The sequence below is a fragment of the Thermobia domestica genome, chromosome 8, assembly GCF_964235325.1.
Source record: "Thermobia domestica chromosome 8, izTheDome1.hap1.1, whole genome shotgun sequence".
NCBI classification, from domain to species: Eukaryota; Metazoa; Arthropoda; class Insecta; order Zygentoma; family Lepismatidae; genus Thermobia; species Thermobia domestica.
The window spans coordinates 268,987,665-269,001,983 of NC_137461.1; the positions used below are offsets into that span (position 1 = coordinate 268,987,665).

The following is a 14,319-nucleotide window of genomic DNA, read 5'->3' on the forward strand; positions in this document are numbered from 1 at the left end:
TGGTTTCCTGTCGATTGTTTTAGATGAGGCATAGCTTAAAGTAAACAAGGAAGACTGATTCGGGAATGTCATCATGTTTGAAAGGAAAAATAAAAAGATCATGGAGTTAGATAAGGAAATGGAATTTGCCTTATTTTCGTTTCTTTGACAAATACACTCTGTTCCTAAGGTTGATATTACAGCTTGACGAAAAAACATGTTCTATTAAAAACTGGTGTCATTTTGAAGACATGATTCATAGAGCAGCTCTCACACTTAGGAATTTTGTTATCAAAGTTGACCATACGTACGTGTTCGAGAGTGAATCACTTTCACGGTTCATTTGGTTTATTTATAAGAAGTTACCTGCAGGCTGTACTACGTAGAATAGTTGAAGCGTTGGACGAGTTTGTATTGGACTGTGATCGAGTGCGTTATCACGTCCTGGAGTTGTGCAGTGGACGAGGTTGTGACGAGCGTTTAGCATCAGTCAAATACAGTACGTTGGTGTAATTAATTTCTTTTCCATTTTACACTTATTTTCGGTTGAAGTTGGCGCAAATAAGTTTGTTTTCGCTAAGCAAATCAGCGTAAAATAATACCAATTCTTTTTTTTTTCTGCATTAAAACAAACAACAACTGGAAAACAGTCGATTTTATTGTTTTAATTATGAATCTTAGCAACGTAACATTGTTCGTGATTTTCGCGACTTCCTGGTTCTGCTTGAGTTATTCTGGGTTTGTTACTGGATCAAGTTTGCCTAGTAGGTCAAGAGGAGTGTCTTCATCGCGACGAGTTTCCGAAGATGCAGGTCACAGTACAAAATCCTCCAAGGTATGTATATGTTAGTTGTATTGTTACAATTTTTTATTAGTTGTGTGTACGTGTGTCTGTGCAATGATAATGTAAAGCCATGCTTATCAATGACCATTTTCTAAACGTCTACCTCATTCTGTGCCAGATATGGCACGGTGGCTCTGTGGTACTGCACTTACCTCTGGTGCGTGGAGTTCCTGATTCGTTTCCCAGCCAAGTAAGTTGTGGTGTACAACATCGTGTACCTGGATTTTCGCAGAGTAGTCTCGTTTACTCCCACTTTCTCATTCCACCAATTCACTTGCCTTAATCATCGTCTCCCTTAGCCTAAAGGGCACCCTCGTAGGCATTTTTGTGCTGTATCGCCAGACCACTTTGAAAACTGAAAAAGAAAAGCACAAAAGTGTATTGAATTCGGCACTGGCGTCTCTGGCGTGTAAAATTTGGGGGGACATCAAAGGCATTAATTTAAATGGTACTTCCTAGTCCAAGCTGTTTATTATCTTCGATTCCATTTTTACCTTCTGCTTACCTTCACGGATTCCCTGAGGTGGTAATAGTTAAGAACAGCTACTTCTCATCTCCCGTGCACGAGGATACATCTTACTGTTGCACTACCTAAACACCCTAAGTACAAGGGCAAGAACTCAGTCTATTACCTACTTTTTAACATCCTAGATAGTCAATGAATAATTCCTGAAAGTTGGCGTTTCTCGTCCTTCCCTAAATGGGAAGTACGTCTCCTTAACTATAACCTATATGTTATTCTATCGATAGTAAATAATTACATTTATAATAAAATATTGAATAGTTTGTACTTCAAAATATTGGGGGGACATGTCCCCCTCGTCCCCCCCCCAGAGACGCCCGTGGCATTTGGTTAATATTTTGTTGGATTACATTAAGTTACGCTAGATTATGTTACATTAGGCTTGCAGTATTACTTTAATACGGATCCATAGTGTAACTATTAGTAGTAGTAGTAGGAGGAGGAGTAAGGGTAGTAATAGTAGTAGTAGGAAAGGGGTTAGAAGCTCGGCAGGGATTGGTTGCGTTCTGTTCTCGATATGAAATGGGCAAATTAAAGACTTGCCAAATTTTTTTCTGTATATTTTACAATTTATGGATCGGTATAGTAAAACAAATGTACCCCTCCGCGAAATAGCCCATCCGCCTCCACATACAGTGCCACTAACAACATCAAAAACAATCAACAAATACAACCACTTTCTTAACTTTTACTATTCCCCTTACCTCTCTTGTACTCATTCTTTCTCACAAACTTAAATAAATTCTCCAATTGACCCGATAAATTTCCTAAAAATTGGTCCGGCGATACGGCACTTAACCCTAATCGTGGATCGATAAACGGAAAGGTTTAATTTTTTTTCATTCTGTGACATCCTTATGATTAGATTCTGTCCAGGATACACAAGGTCAAAAGTTTAAAATCGAGTTCGTCGATATATTGAAACCGGAAGTGTTACAAATCAACCATTTCCAGTTTTAACGTTGATCCCTATGGAATCAAAACGATATTGAGCGTCCCAAGAGAATATTTAATTTCCATCTTTAACTCTAGTAAAACCGGAAATTATACAAATCCATTACAACTTCCGGTTTATGGAATTGATTTATTGTTCTAAGAATAGACACAGTCTCTCTCTTAACCCTCTATTTAAACCAAAATTGGAAGGAATCAGCCATTTTAAGTTTTAACATTCATTGCTATAGAGGAAAAGCGGTAATAGATAACGAGAAATCATTTTCTGCAATCAGTTAGGCGTTCTTAGAATATATTCGATATATTGTCTAATATCTCTTCGAAAACCAGAAGTGGTAGAAATCTATCACTTCCGGTTTCGATATTGAGAAAATCTCTTAATAGAGAATTCAGGATGAAGATAAAATATAGTCTATTATCGTTACGCTTATCGATTTTAGAAAACAGTTTCCCGCTATCCTACTCCCTTCTTTTGCTCTACGGTGGTTAACGTTAAAACCGGAAGTGGTTATGCTCTACCGTGGTTAACGTTAAACCGGAAATGGTTGCTTCAACCACTTTAGTTTGGATACCATCATCAATGAACTCTTTAGGCCTTATGCAGAGTCGTTTTAACGCGTGATTAGTGCCATACTAAAGAGTTCGACTAACATCTGTTTCCTGCAACAGTCAGGCCTTTAGTATGATGCTAATCATACGTCAAAACGATTCTGCGTAAGGCCCTTTATTTCTAACTTGGGTAAACTGTACAATACGCGTTCCAGCTGCGCATCGACAAGTGGATCACCACCCAAAAGTCTGTATAAACATTAGTTTATTGTCTTAATCAATGCGTAACGAAATGGCACATATTATAAGTATTGCACTAAAAAATAGTTATGCCTCAGCCAGGCCCGGACTGGCCCAGGTAGCTAAGTGGTGGTTGCCGCCCACAGGGGCCTAATCAAGAGGGGGCCAAATGAAAATTTTAATGAAGAGAGGAGGTCAGCGGGAGAGAAAAATGTATGCGACAATTAAATTCTTGTGCACAGGCACGGCGGCAATCTGCATGCATCAAACTCATTGAACGTTTCATCAAAATTTTATTGCGACTCACATCCCCTATAAAGTAAGAATGGACCATGTCAGCTTCAGAGTCATGTCGTTGCAAGTAAAAACAATCGTGAAATTCAACACGCTTCCTATCGCGGAATATAAAAGGAGCCCAAAGTATAGTGGCCTGACAATACAATTCGTGAAAGGGGGCGCGGTGGCTCTGGTGCTTGGGGTCTCGGGTTCGATCCCAGCCCCCGCCAAGTGAACTTTATGGTGGACAAACACCGTGTGCGTGGGTTTCCTCGAGGTTCTCCCGTTTCCTCCCACTTTCTTCATTCCACCATTTCATTCATTCCTCATCATCACAGTCTCCTTTAGCCTAACCGGCATAACCGTGGGACGTAAAATTCAAAGATTTCATTTCATTTCATACAATTCGTTAAATTTAGTTTCTTGACCCAGGAAAAATAAATTGAAACCCAACAAAAATAGATCTGAGATCGCTTTTAAGATTTATAATATCATGGTGTCGAGCCGTTGCCTCTGTAACAAGGGTTCTAGGTCAATACCGCGCAAACAATAACAGCGATGGACAAAAACAGCGCAGCAAATACCGCGTGGACAAAAACCGCGTAAGGACAAAAACCGCGCAAGGACAAAAACCGCGCATACAAATACCGCGTGGACAAAAACCGCGCAAGGACAAAAACCGCGCAAGGGAAAAAACCGCGCATGCAAATACCGCGTGGACAAAAACCGCGCTTGGACAAAAACCGCGCAAGGACCAATACATCGCAAGCAAATACCGCGCAAGGACAAAAACCGCGCATGCAAATACCGCGTGGACAAAAACTGCGCAAGGACAGAAACCGCGCATGCAAATACCGCGTGGACAAAAACCGCGCAAGACAAAAACAGCGCATGCAAATACCGTGTGAATAAAAACAGCGCAGTAACAAAAACCGCGCAAGGCAAAAACAGCGCATGCAAATACCGCGTGGACGAAAACAGCGCATTGCCATAATATGCACAGATGCTGAAAGGTAGGACAATGGCAGAAGGAGTTTAGAGTGCGTTTGACACACTTCCCGCCAATGCACTTGATTGGCTTATAAAGTATTTCCTGCTAGCACTCACGTGAACGTTTTAATCCAATTGACGTCTTATTGATTTTTTTCGTGTAGGTGACGTTAGTTTTCAGCCAGCCCGTCAAATGAAGTCATTGCTATTTGGTGCGTATTTGGAGGGTATGATTAATGGGGGTCTTAGAGAGGCTGTCTGTAGCCCCGAGCCTCCACTCTGATCAAGATACAATCATCATCAGATCGAGAATTATACAATATACAACCATCATCAGAAGATAAAATATGACCACAAATATGAAAATATTCCCTTAACTTTCCTACTGTACTTTCACTGAAATGTATGTATTTGGCAACGTCAGCAGGGGTCACATAGTTTTTCTAGCCCCGGGCCTCCAGATGGGTTAATTCGGCCATGTGTATTTGGAATGTTTAGTTACCAAAATCGGAGAAATGCGTTACCGTGATTTGTGAGAGGAGTGGCGTTTTGCTGTTTCCTAGCGTATTGTAACTCTTAACTCAACCCTAGCGTGGCAACAAGGCATTGCAGACAGATAAATCCTTTAGGCGGGAAGCGTGCAAAGTAAAAACAAACGTACTTTAGATGAGGACCGAATTTCTGTTTGAAGTAAAACAGATTCACGAGTATTAAGAGTCGGCGGGAGTCAAGTGACCTTGACAAATCGAAGATATCGCAGTGCAAAGTGTTTCCTTATTTTGGCAACAGATGGAGTTGTTGCTGAAATGCCGTCAAAGCAAATGGCACCCCTCCTTTTCCTTCGTTTTTCCCTGCATGTGGTCAAAGTTGGACAGCGCAGGAGGGGGTGGTTACGGATGTAAATGGGACAGAGGAGTGAAATTCCTTTCTTTTGGCTAAAAGAGAAACAGAACTGAAGAAAAAATAAATACAGAGATATTCTAAGAGGGACCAACATGATAAATACAGAGATATTCTAAGAGGGACCAACATGATATCAGCCGTCAGCCACTCAAATATCTACAACGCTCACAAACACCATAGAGAACTAAAGCACTTGTCGCCTGTCTCTTTCTCAAAGGATGGTAAATAACGCGGGAATAGTGCAGGAAGAGTCTGATATAAAATGAACCCTGCATATATATATATATATATATATATATATATATATATATATATATATAAAACGGGAGAGTCGATATTCTAATTTATTTTGGGCCTTCGTGGTTAAAAAAAAACAAACAAACTTGGAATTGAAAGGCAGAAAACCCAGACAAAGATCTGAAATGTATTGGCAATGTGACTCTTTTTCAGTGGAATCCATTTCTTTATTTTTTTTTTAAAATATGATCACCAGATTTACCCTCTGTCTCTCCTTCACATTCGAATGGTCCTGGGATCGATACCAGTAGCTGACCATCCTGAATTTTTCCTATTACAACAGGAAAGGGGCGCAATGTTACATTTAGCCTTGGGCACCGGCTTAGAAGGACAGGAGGGAGCATATGCCCTGCTTGGAATTGGTTTTTATTTGGGGAAATAGACCACTTCATTAACAATAGAATTAAAAGATGAGTCACCTTCAGGAAGGTACACTCATGTCCAAAATTATTGTCGCATGTCTATAAATATGCTGTTGTAGGAATATAATTTGATAACGAATTCACCCGGTATTTCTTTTAATGTTAGTATGTGTACAATCGGCAGAGACATGTATGCAAATTGCAAATTTCATGTCAAAAGAGGAGTAAATAAGAACAATAAAACGAAAATAAAACTTGGTGTCCATCTAGCAACATTATGATTTACTCATTCTAATTTTCGTATTTATAAATATTTTCCTATGAAATTTACCATATATACATTTCCCGATTATACACATAGTATCAGTATTAAAAGTACCCAGCAAAATCAGTATTACATTATATTCTTACATTCTTACATTGAACTTATTTCCTAACGTCATATAACTAAGAACTGTCAAAGAGCGACGTAAGTCCGGCGACAATACAATATTTCACTTTTACTTTCATACTTTGCAATATATCTATTTATTTTAAAAGCAAATTTTAATATGTTTTTATTTTCAACTATTTTATCCTAAAATAAATACTAGCCTTTAACCAGCCCTTATTTCCCTGGTTGCGTATCACTTTACGATTTGGAAAATATGTCCAACGAATAAAAAAATGATAAAACACCTTTTAAAGACATTCTTTTGTTAATCAATTCGCACTAAAAAGTGAAAAATAATTTTATTTATGCAAGACTAAATAAAAAGAATGGGGCGCGTCATTTTAAGAATTTATAAAGTAACTGTATGTAAGCCTATATTAGAGCGCATCCCATTTTTTTAAGTCATGCATAACCAAAATTGTTTTTTTACTTTTAAGTGCGACTCTATCAATGAAAGAATGTCTTTAAAATGTTTATTAGTATGTTTTTCTATTATTATTGTTAATGTTTGCATCCTTGGCATAGGATGTTTATTTTGGTAAGGTACCGTATGGTGCGTTTCTATACTACTAGGGTATATTAAAATTTAGTTTCCTATGCAATACATTAAACAGCACTTTATATATATATATATATATATATATATATATATATATATATATATATATATATATATATATATATATATATAAATTACTACCGAATATAGAGTATTTCTCCGCTAATAAGAGGAAGACAGATTGAGGATACCAAACACCCCTACCGTTGATTGAGAAATATTTCGGTGTCGACACTGATGAACAACATCTACATTTGAATTTGAATGTTTTATGGGCTTTAGGCAATTGATTCAGACCGGGATACATGGGGGACAGAATGTTGGAAGCAAGTAGTCCAGTCCCTAGTTTGAATGTCTGGAATGAGTAAGGACTCTTCCCCCCTTGGTAAAACCTGCCGGAATTGGAAGCAATATCAAAGAAACACTGCTTCGAAAAGAGAGGGAGCAAACATGCATAACTAGATAGTCAGAGTCGGGTTTAGGTTTAATGGGGCCCCAAGCTGTTTAAGGTAATGGGGTCCTTTATGTGTCCAGATGAACATAGGCACCCTACATACAGAAATGAACAAACTAGAGATAATTTAGGAAGCAGACTAGCAGAAGGAGCCCCATTAATTAAATGAACGTAGGCTACACAGCAGGAAGCATTGTTGCTACGTATATAAACATTTTATTTTATTTTTTTAAAAAAATTTTCTTATATTTTAGAAATGTATATCCAGTTTTTCTTTAGATTTTTGGGCCCCAAGAGAGCAGGGCCCTAAGCTATAGCCTGTTTCGCTTATACGTAAATCCGGCACTGTAAACAGTATACACATACAGGCGCGGATCCAAGGGTGGCTATAGAGGCTATAGCCCCCCCCCCTGACGTTCAGGTATACACTGGATAAAATGGGCTTCAATCCTGTTTACTCTGGATAAAGAGACAAACTATGGTTTAGCTCCTCCCTTGATTATATCCTGGATCCGCCACTATATATATATATATATATATATATATATATATATATATATATATATATATATATATATAATGTTTGTGTTTAGTATGTTGTACGATGGAAGCTGATGAAAGAGTTTTATATTATTCTTGATTTTTTGACAGGTAAACAAAGAATATTTCGGGGATTAATCTACTCGATTATTATAATAAGATTATAATATTGTATTTTATCTTTTCTCTTGTATGTATATTCTCAGTCCTGCAGGAAGTTTTCATTTCTTTCTTGGAATAGATAAACGAAGACTTTGGTTCGGCTTCTCCTTCACAAATATCTGTCGAAAGGTTGACTTTATCGCTACAAACACAAATTACTTCTTCTCATAGAAACCATCTACAAATACACTGTACTGCTGAAACAGAAACCATCTACTAAAGAGGTCATAAATTTTGCCATTCCTCGTGTTTGAAATTCCCGTTCTTCACAACGACTTCCTTCCTCCCGCCCCTGTTAAGAAGTTCAAAGTAGGTTTTCAAAAGGACTGGCTCCCGCTGAGAAGGAAAGTGGGATGAGGAATGACTATAGTGCCATCTAGCAGTTAGACGGCCAAGTACGTGAACACGAAAAAATCTGATTTCTGTTTTCTGTAGATTCAATAATGAAGGATATAATTTCTCATCGATTGTGTAATGAATGTCTTTGGAAACAGCGAAAAAATAGTACAGTAGCGCACAAGTACAAAGATAGTACTCCATTTTCAAAAAAGTCCGAAGTTTTTAGCTCTTTTCCTTACTGTAAAAAAACAGAAGACTTTTCCCTGTAATTTTGATCATTTTCTTATGGGAATTTGGATTATAATTATCTGTATTTATAAGAAGAAAATATCACGCACAGCGTTCAAATTGCACCTTTAAAATGAGATGCATCATATTGAGTGAGCTATTGAGACATTTTTGCGAAAGAACGAAATGAAACTATGATTTGCCTAAAAAATGGTTGAGATCCCATGTTAAATTGAACACCAATATTCCGGCCGCTGTGGCGCACTCCTTCTCCCTCTTAAGAATAGCTTATAACTAAGCCACGGATTTTTATGTTCTTACATTTTTTCTTTGTATGTACGTTGGTGAAAATCAGAAATGCTGGAAAATTACTATGTGAGGAGCCTTATAAATCAAAATCAAGTTACATATTTTTACATATTTTGAAGTCTGTTACATATTTTCCGTCTACTGTACATATTTTTACATTTTGCTGACGCACCTACATAATTTCTGATTAACTAACTACGAGACTCCAAATAAAAGGACAACAGAAGGGAAACAATATGCCTTTCTAATAATTTATACCTATTGAAAATTCATTTTGCATCTTTATTTAAGGCAGAAACAAAAAGTTAGAGTTCGATATATAAAAATTCTGCACAACTTTGCAATGACATATCATTTTATGTCGTCTTAACTGATGTTTTTTTTCCCTGATTATCCTTGGTTTTACTTAAGGCAAATGCTGGGATGATGCCTTGTTGAGTCCAGGGTAGATACCTTCCCATTTCTTAGATAAATTCCTCAGGGCAGTAACTGAGGGTTTTATTATTATTATTATTATTATTATTATTATTATTATCATTATTATGTGATTTCTATTTTCTTGGAATACATTTTCATTTGTTCCTTGTGAAAATTTGAACTCTCTGTGGCAAGTTAGTATAATAATATAAGTTAGTATATTTTGCAGTTATGCATAATTTTTTCAGAGCAACCTAGAATAAGCAACTGGAACATAAATAAATGAATATATATATATATATATATATATATATATATATATATATATATATATATATATATATATATATATATATATATATCATTGAGTACATAACGCAGAAATAAAATACACTTGAAAATATGTTCACATATTTTAACGTATGTTAATGATTTTTTTTTACATATTTACAGTAGCCTAACTAAGGGCGCATGGACCGACCAGCTAAAATATTAAAAGGGACTCTCCTTCCAAGTTCATGAAGGCACCGAAAATTTATAGAAAATACAGTTTTGACTTATGATGTTCCATCTAGTCAGTCACTACTTGTTCATATTATGAAAAAAATTGCGTATAATAATTTATTATTATTAAGCAATTATACATTGTACTAAGAAAACATCAACAGAAACAGATTTTTCCTAAATAAATTAGAATAAAATGTTCACAAGTAACATATCAAAAGCCATCAAAATTTCTGGAATCTGCTCACAATTTTCCAAAGCGACAAACCATTTGGAAGAGGTATTCGTTGATTACTTTGTCAATATCAACATTGTGACTTTCTTGCCTTTCAATGCTCAAGATTATAAAAAAATCAACCATCTACGAATCGATACTGGCTAGCCAGAACATTATGACCACCCACTTAATATTTCCTGTGTCTACCTTTGGTTCGCAGGACAGCAGCAATTCAGTTTGGGGCGGAAACAATGAGACCTTGGTAGATGGTTAGAAGCACTGCACACTACATCTGCACATACAAGCAGAGCCCTACAGGGGCCGAGCGCGCCCATTTGACCCGGCGAATTACCCGGCCCGGCCCTGCCCGTTTCAGGAAATAGCAAATTGTTTCAAGTAATATCAAACTGGACCGGGCCGGACAGAAATGCTATAGGGCCGAACCGGGCACATGTATTTTCGTGCCGGCCCGGCCCAAACACTGAAAGACGGATCGAAAACTAATGTTGTCAGCCTATGTTAATCGTAATGTGTTTGGGAAACTGACTCTTTATTCAAGACTGCAAAGTACTGTAATACTACTACTATTACTACTTATTCAAGACTGCAAAGTACTGTAATACTACTACTATTACTACTTCTTCTACCACTACTACTTCTACTAACACTACTACAAACCACTCCTAATACTACTACAACTGCTACGACTTCGCGTCAGAGTTGGCATGTCTGGTGGTACCGAATTTACCTTCTGTGCACAGAAAGAATCGGAGAAATGCTAGTTATTATGGCAGGGCTGCGTAGAATGTGAACCGATGCTTGATCTACGAGAGACAACGGTGGCTCAGTAGCTAAAGCATTCACACCTGGTGCTAGAGATCATCGAATCAATCCCAGCTCGTGCTATGTGTACAAACACCGTGTGCGTGTGAGTTCCGATTCCTCCCACTGTATTCATTCCACCAATTCATCCCATTATCATCCATACGGCCTGAGCCGTAGCTACCTAAAGTACATATGATCAAGTCAAGTACTTGACCTACTAAGTAGAATTTGGTGCTCTGCCATTAAAACACGGAGGTCAAAATCGTGAACTGGCGTGCTCATAAGATCAATGCAATTTTTACTAATGTTCAATTATCAAGTCAAATTCCAAATGTTGTTACATGTTCCTGTATTCTTTATAGTATGATACTACAAACATAAAAGAATATAATGATCAAATCAATCAACAAGACGCCGGGTCGATTAGGTGTTCTGGAATGGTTGCTCAGTGGTTGAGCGTTCACCTCTGGTGCATGGGGTCACTGTTTCGATCCCAGATCTCGCCAAGTGAACTTTGTGGTTGACAAACACCTTGTGGAGGATTTTCTCGGCGTTCTCCTGTTTCCTCCCACTTTATTCATTCCACCATTTCATTTATCTCTCATCATCACCGTCTCCTTCTCCTAGCCGGCATAACTGTGGGACGTAAAACTCAAAGATTTCATTTTCATTGTTTTGTTTTCGTATTACTAGTAATAGCAGTAGTGGTATTTGCTGTCGTATTAGTATTGTAATGGGTAGTAGCAGTAGTAGTAGTAGTAATAGTAGCAGTGGCAGCAATAGTGGAATTAGCACTAGCATTCGTGATCGTAATAGTAATAATAGTATTAGCAGTAGTAGTTGTAGTATTAGTGTTACATATAGTGTGTTAGCAGTTTTACATATCTTCTCTGTTACTCGTAATGCACTAATGAGTGTAGTATAAGACTTTTACGTCCATGAGCTGTATTATTGTATAATAAACATGGCTAGACGGAGCAAGCACAGATAACAAATAGACAGACAGAATAGGTATATAGAAAACAAACCTTCGGTGACCTTTCACACGATTTTCATAGTCGAGAAAGACAAATAGACATTGCAATATTATGACGAAACATTTCTCATTTTCCATTGCATATTGAAGGATTGACTTATCAGACTTAGTTGTTCTAAGGCAAGTTACGCCCGGCCCGTTTAGATCTCTGCTCGTTTGTGCCAGACCAGTTTAGGGTCTGGCCCGTTTGTGCCCGGCTCGACATTCTGGCCGGGCCGGGCACAGAATATATATCCATCTGGGCCGGGCAGAGAATATAGATCCATCTGGGCCGGACTGGGTTGTCTTCGGGCCTGGGTTTGCAGGGCTCTGGTCCAAAGTAGCGAGCTCGACGCTCGTGAGCTCGGCACTCACGCTCAATCGGGCTTGTTCTGAATAATTGACCATGAACTAGAGTGAGTCCGAGCGAAGCGCGAGTCCGAGTGAGCGTGAGCCCAGTCGAGAGAAGTGGATCCGAAACTTAATGAGTGTGAGGCCTGTTGTGAGAAGTGATAGCGAGCTTCAGTGAGCGCAAGCTCATTTGAGAGAATTGAGCGCGAGTCCGAGTGAACGCGAGGTCACTTAGGATTATTGAGGGCGTGCCCATTCGGGAAAATTGAATGCGAGCCCGGGTGAGCGCGAGCCTAGTTTCTGAAGTGATCGCGAAAGAAGTGACAGAAGTGATCCCGAGCGCGATCCCAGTTGAGGGAATTTAGCGTGAGCCTGAGTGAGCGCAAGCTCAGTTAAGAGAACTGAGCGCGAGTCCAAGTGAACTCGAGCTGACTTACGTTTAGTGAGCGCAAGCCCATTCGAGAGAATTGAGTGTGACCTCGTGTGAGCGCGAGCCCAGTTTGGGGAAATGATCACGAGCCCAGTTGAGGGAACTGATCGCGAGCTCGAGCCATGCTGATGGAAATGAGCGCGAGCCCGAGTGAGTGCGAGCTCATTGAGAGAAGTGAGCATAAGCTCGAGTGAGCGCGAGCCCAGTTAAGAATAGTGAGCCCAGTCGAGAGAGGTGAGCGCAAGCCCAAATATTGCGAGAACAGTCGAGGGAAATGGTCGGAATCGCGAGCCGAATTGAGGTAAGTGATCGCGAGCCCGAGTGAGTACGAGCCCAGTTGAAAAGAATGAGCTCGAGCGCGGGCGAGCTTTGTGTAAAACGGTGTTTGTCCATGGGCTGCTTTCGCTCACGCGTTATTTGCATGCGCTGTTTTTGTCCTTGCGCGGTTTTTGTTCTTGCGCTGTTTTTGTGCTTGCGCGGTTTTTGTCCATGCACTGTTTTTGTCCTTATACATACTTAACTGGGAAGCGTGCCTGTCAATTATGCAACCTGAACCACAGAAAAGACATTTGGGTTGTCAAACTTAAGATACTTCTATATGAAAATTATATAAATTTGTTCAATTATGATACATTGTAAGCATAAAAATATTACGTACTGTATATTATGCTCTTGTAAATAGTATACTTATATATGGTATATTAATTTGGGGTGCTGCTTACCCTACTCATTTAAAACCAGGGTGGAAAAAAATCATGATTTTTTTTTTAAAAATCATGATTTTTTTTTAAAAAATCATTTTTGTTGATTTTTTTTTATTTAAATCGATTTTTTGATTTAAATCAAATCTTTCTTCACGTAAATTACAAGTGGCGGACTGAAGAAAAAGTATTAGGAATTAATATTGAATGCTAATTATGCCATTTAATGAAAGTATTAGAGTTGAATTTTCAATTAATCCCAAATTGTTAACCTCTGTTAATCCCAAACAATGTTTCTTAACACTTTTAAATTTGGGCTTTTTTAGAAGGAAAATTATGGATAAGCAGCTATATCATCATCCCTATTTTATCCTAGGATCATGGTTCATACCTCATTCTCTTCAGAATAGAACAGCCTTTGAAACGGTAACATTCACATTTCCCTATCATGTCCCTGAAGCGGGAAATTTTGAGAGAAAATGGGATCTTTCTGATTTTTTTTCAAATTTTGATCTCCTCTGGACTCCCTTGTGTTAACGCACATATCTCAAAATCAACTGGGAAATACTAAGGGGTGTACTAAATGTGTGTATAAAATCCCAAGCTATCTTGAATAGTAAGGGCGGGGAAAATATTTAACAATGAGCTAAGAACATCCCCACAATGCCCCAGATAACCCACATGTAATAAAAAAAATTCCTCAGACATCTCTACTTATCCTAGGGTCGTGATGTGTAATATAAAAGATTTTCAATCGTACCATTCAAATGTCTCCATCGTGTATCTGGGGCGGAAAAATCACGAAAAAGAGATTTTCTGTTAAAAATATCCTTTTTTACTTTTTACTCCTCTGGACCAACCCTCTGTTTTAAGGTAGAGATCTGAAAAACTGAAAAATACTAAGGGGTACATTGAATA

General features: G+C 38.3%; 1 protein-coding gene across 2 annotated transcripts in view; it reads left to right on the forward strand.

Moving 5' to 3' along the window:
- Positions 1-271: 271 nt before the first annotated feature.
- LOC145693617 (uncharacterized) overlaps positions 272-14,319 on the forward strand; it is a 52,320-nt gene continuing 38,272 nt past the window's right edge. The window contains exon 1 of one of the 2 annotated variants that reach the window (XM_081769770.1): positions 272-814. In XM_081769770.1, coding sequence (XP_081625896.1) covers positions 650-814 — 165 coding nt within the window. In that variant the 5' untranslated portion in view covers positions 272-649. Of the gene's footprint in view, positions 815-878; positions 1,014-14,319 lie in introns of those variants that run through there. The other variant, XM_081769772.1, reaches the window with a different exon arrangement.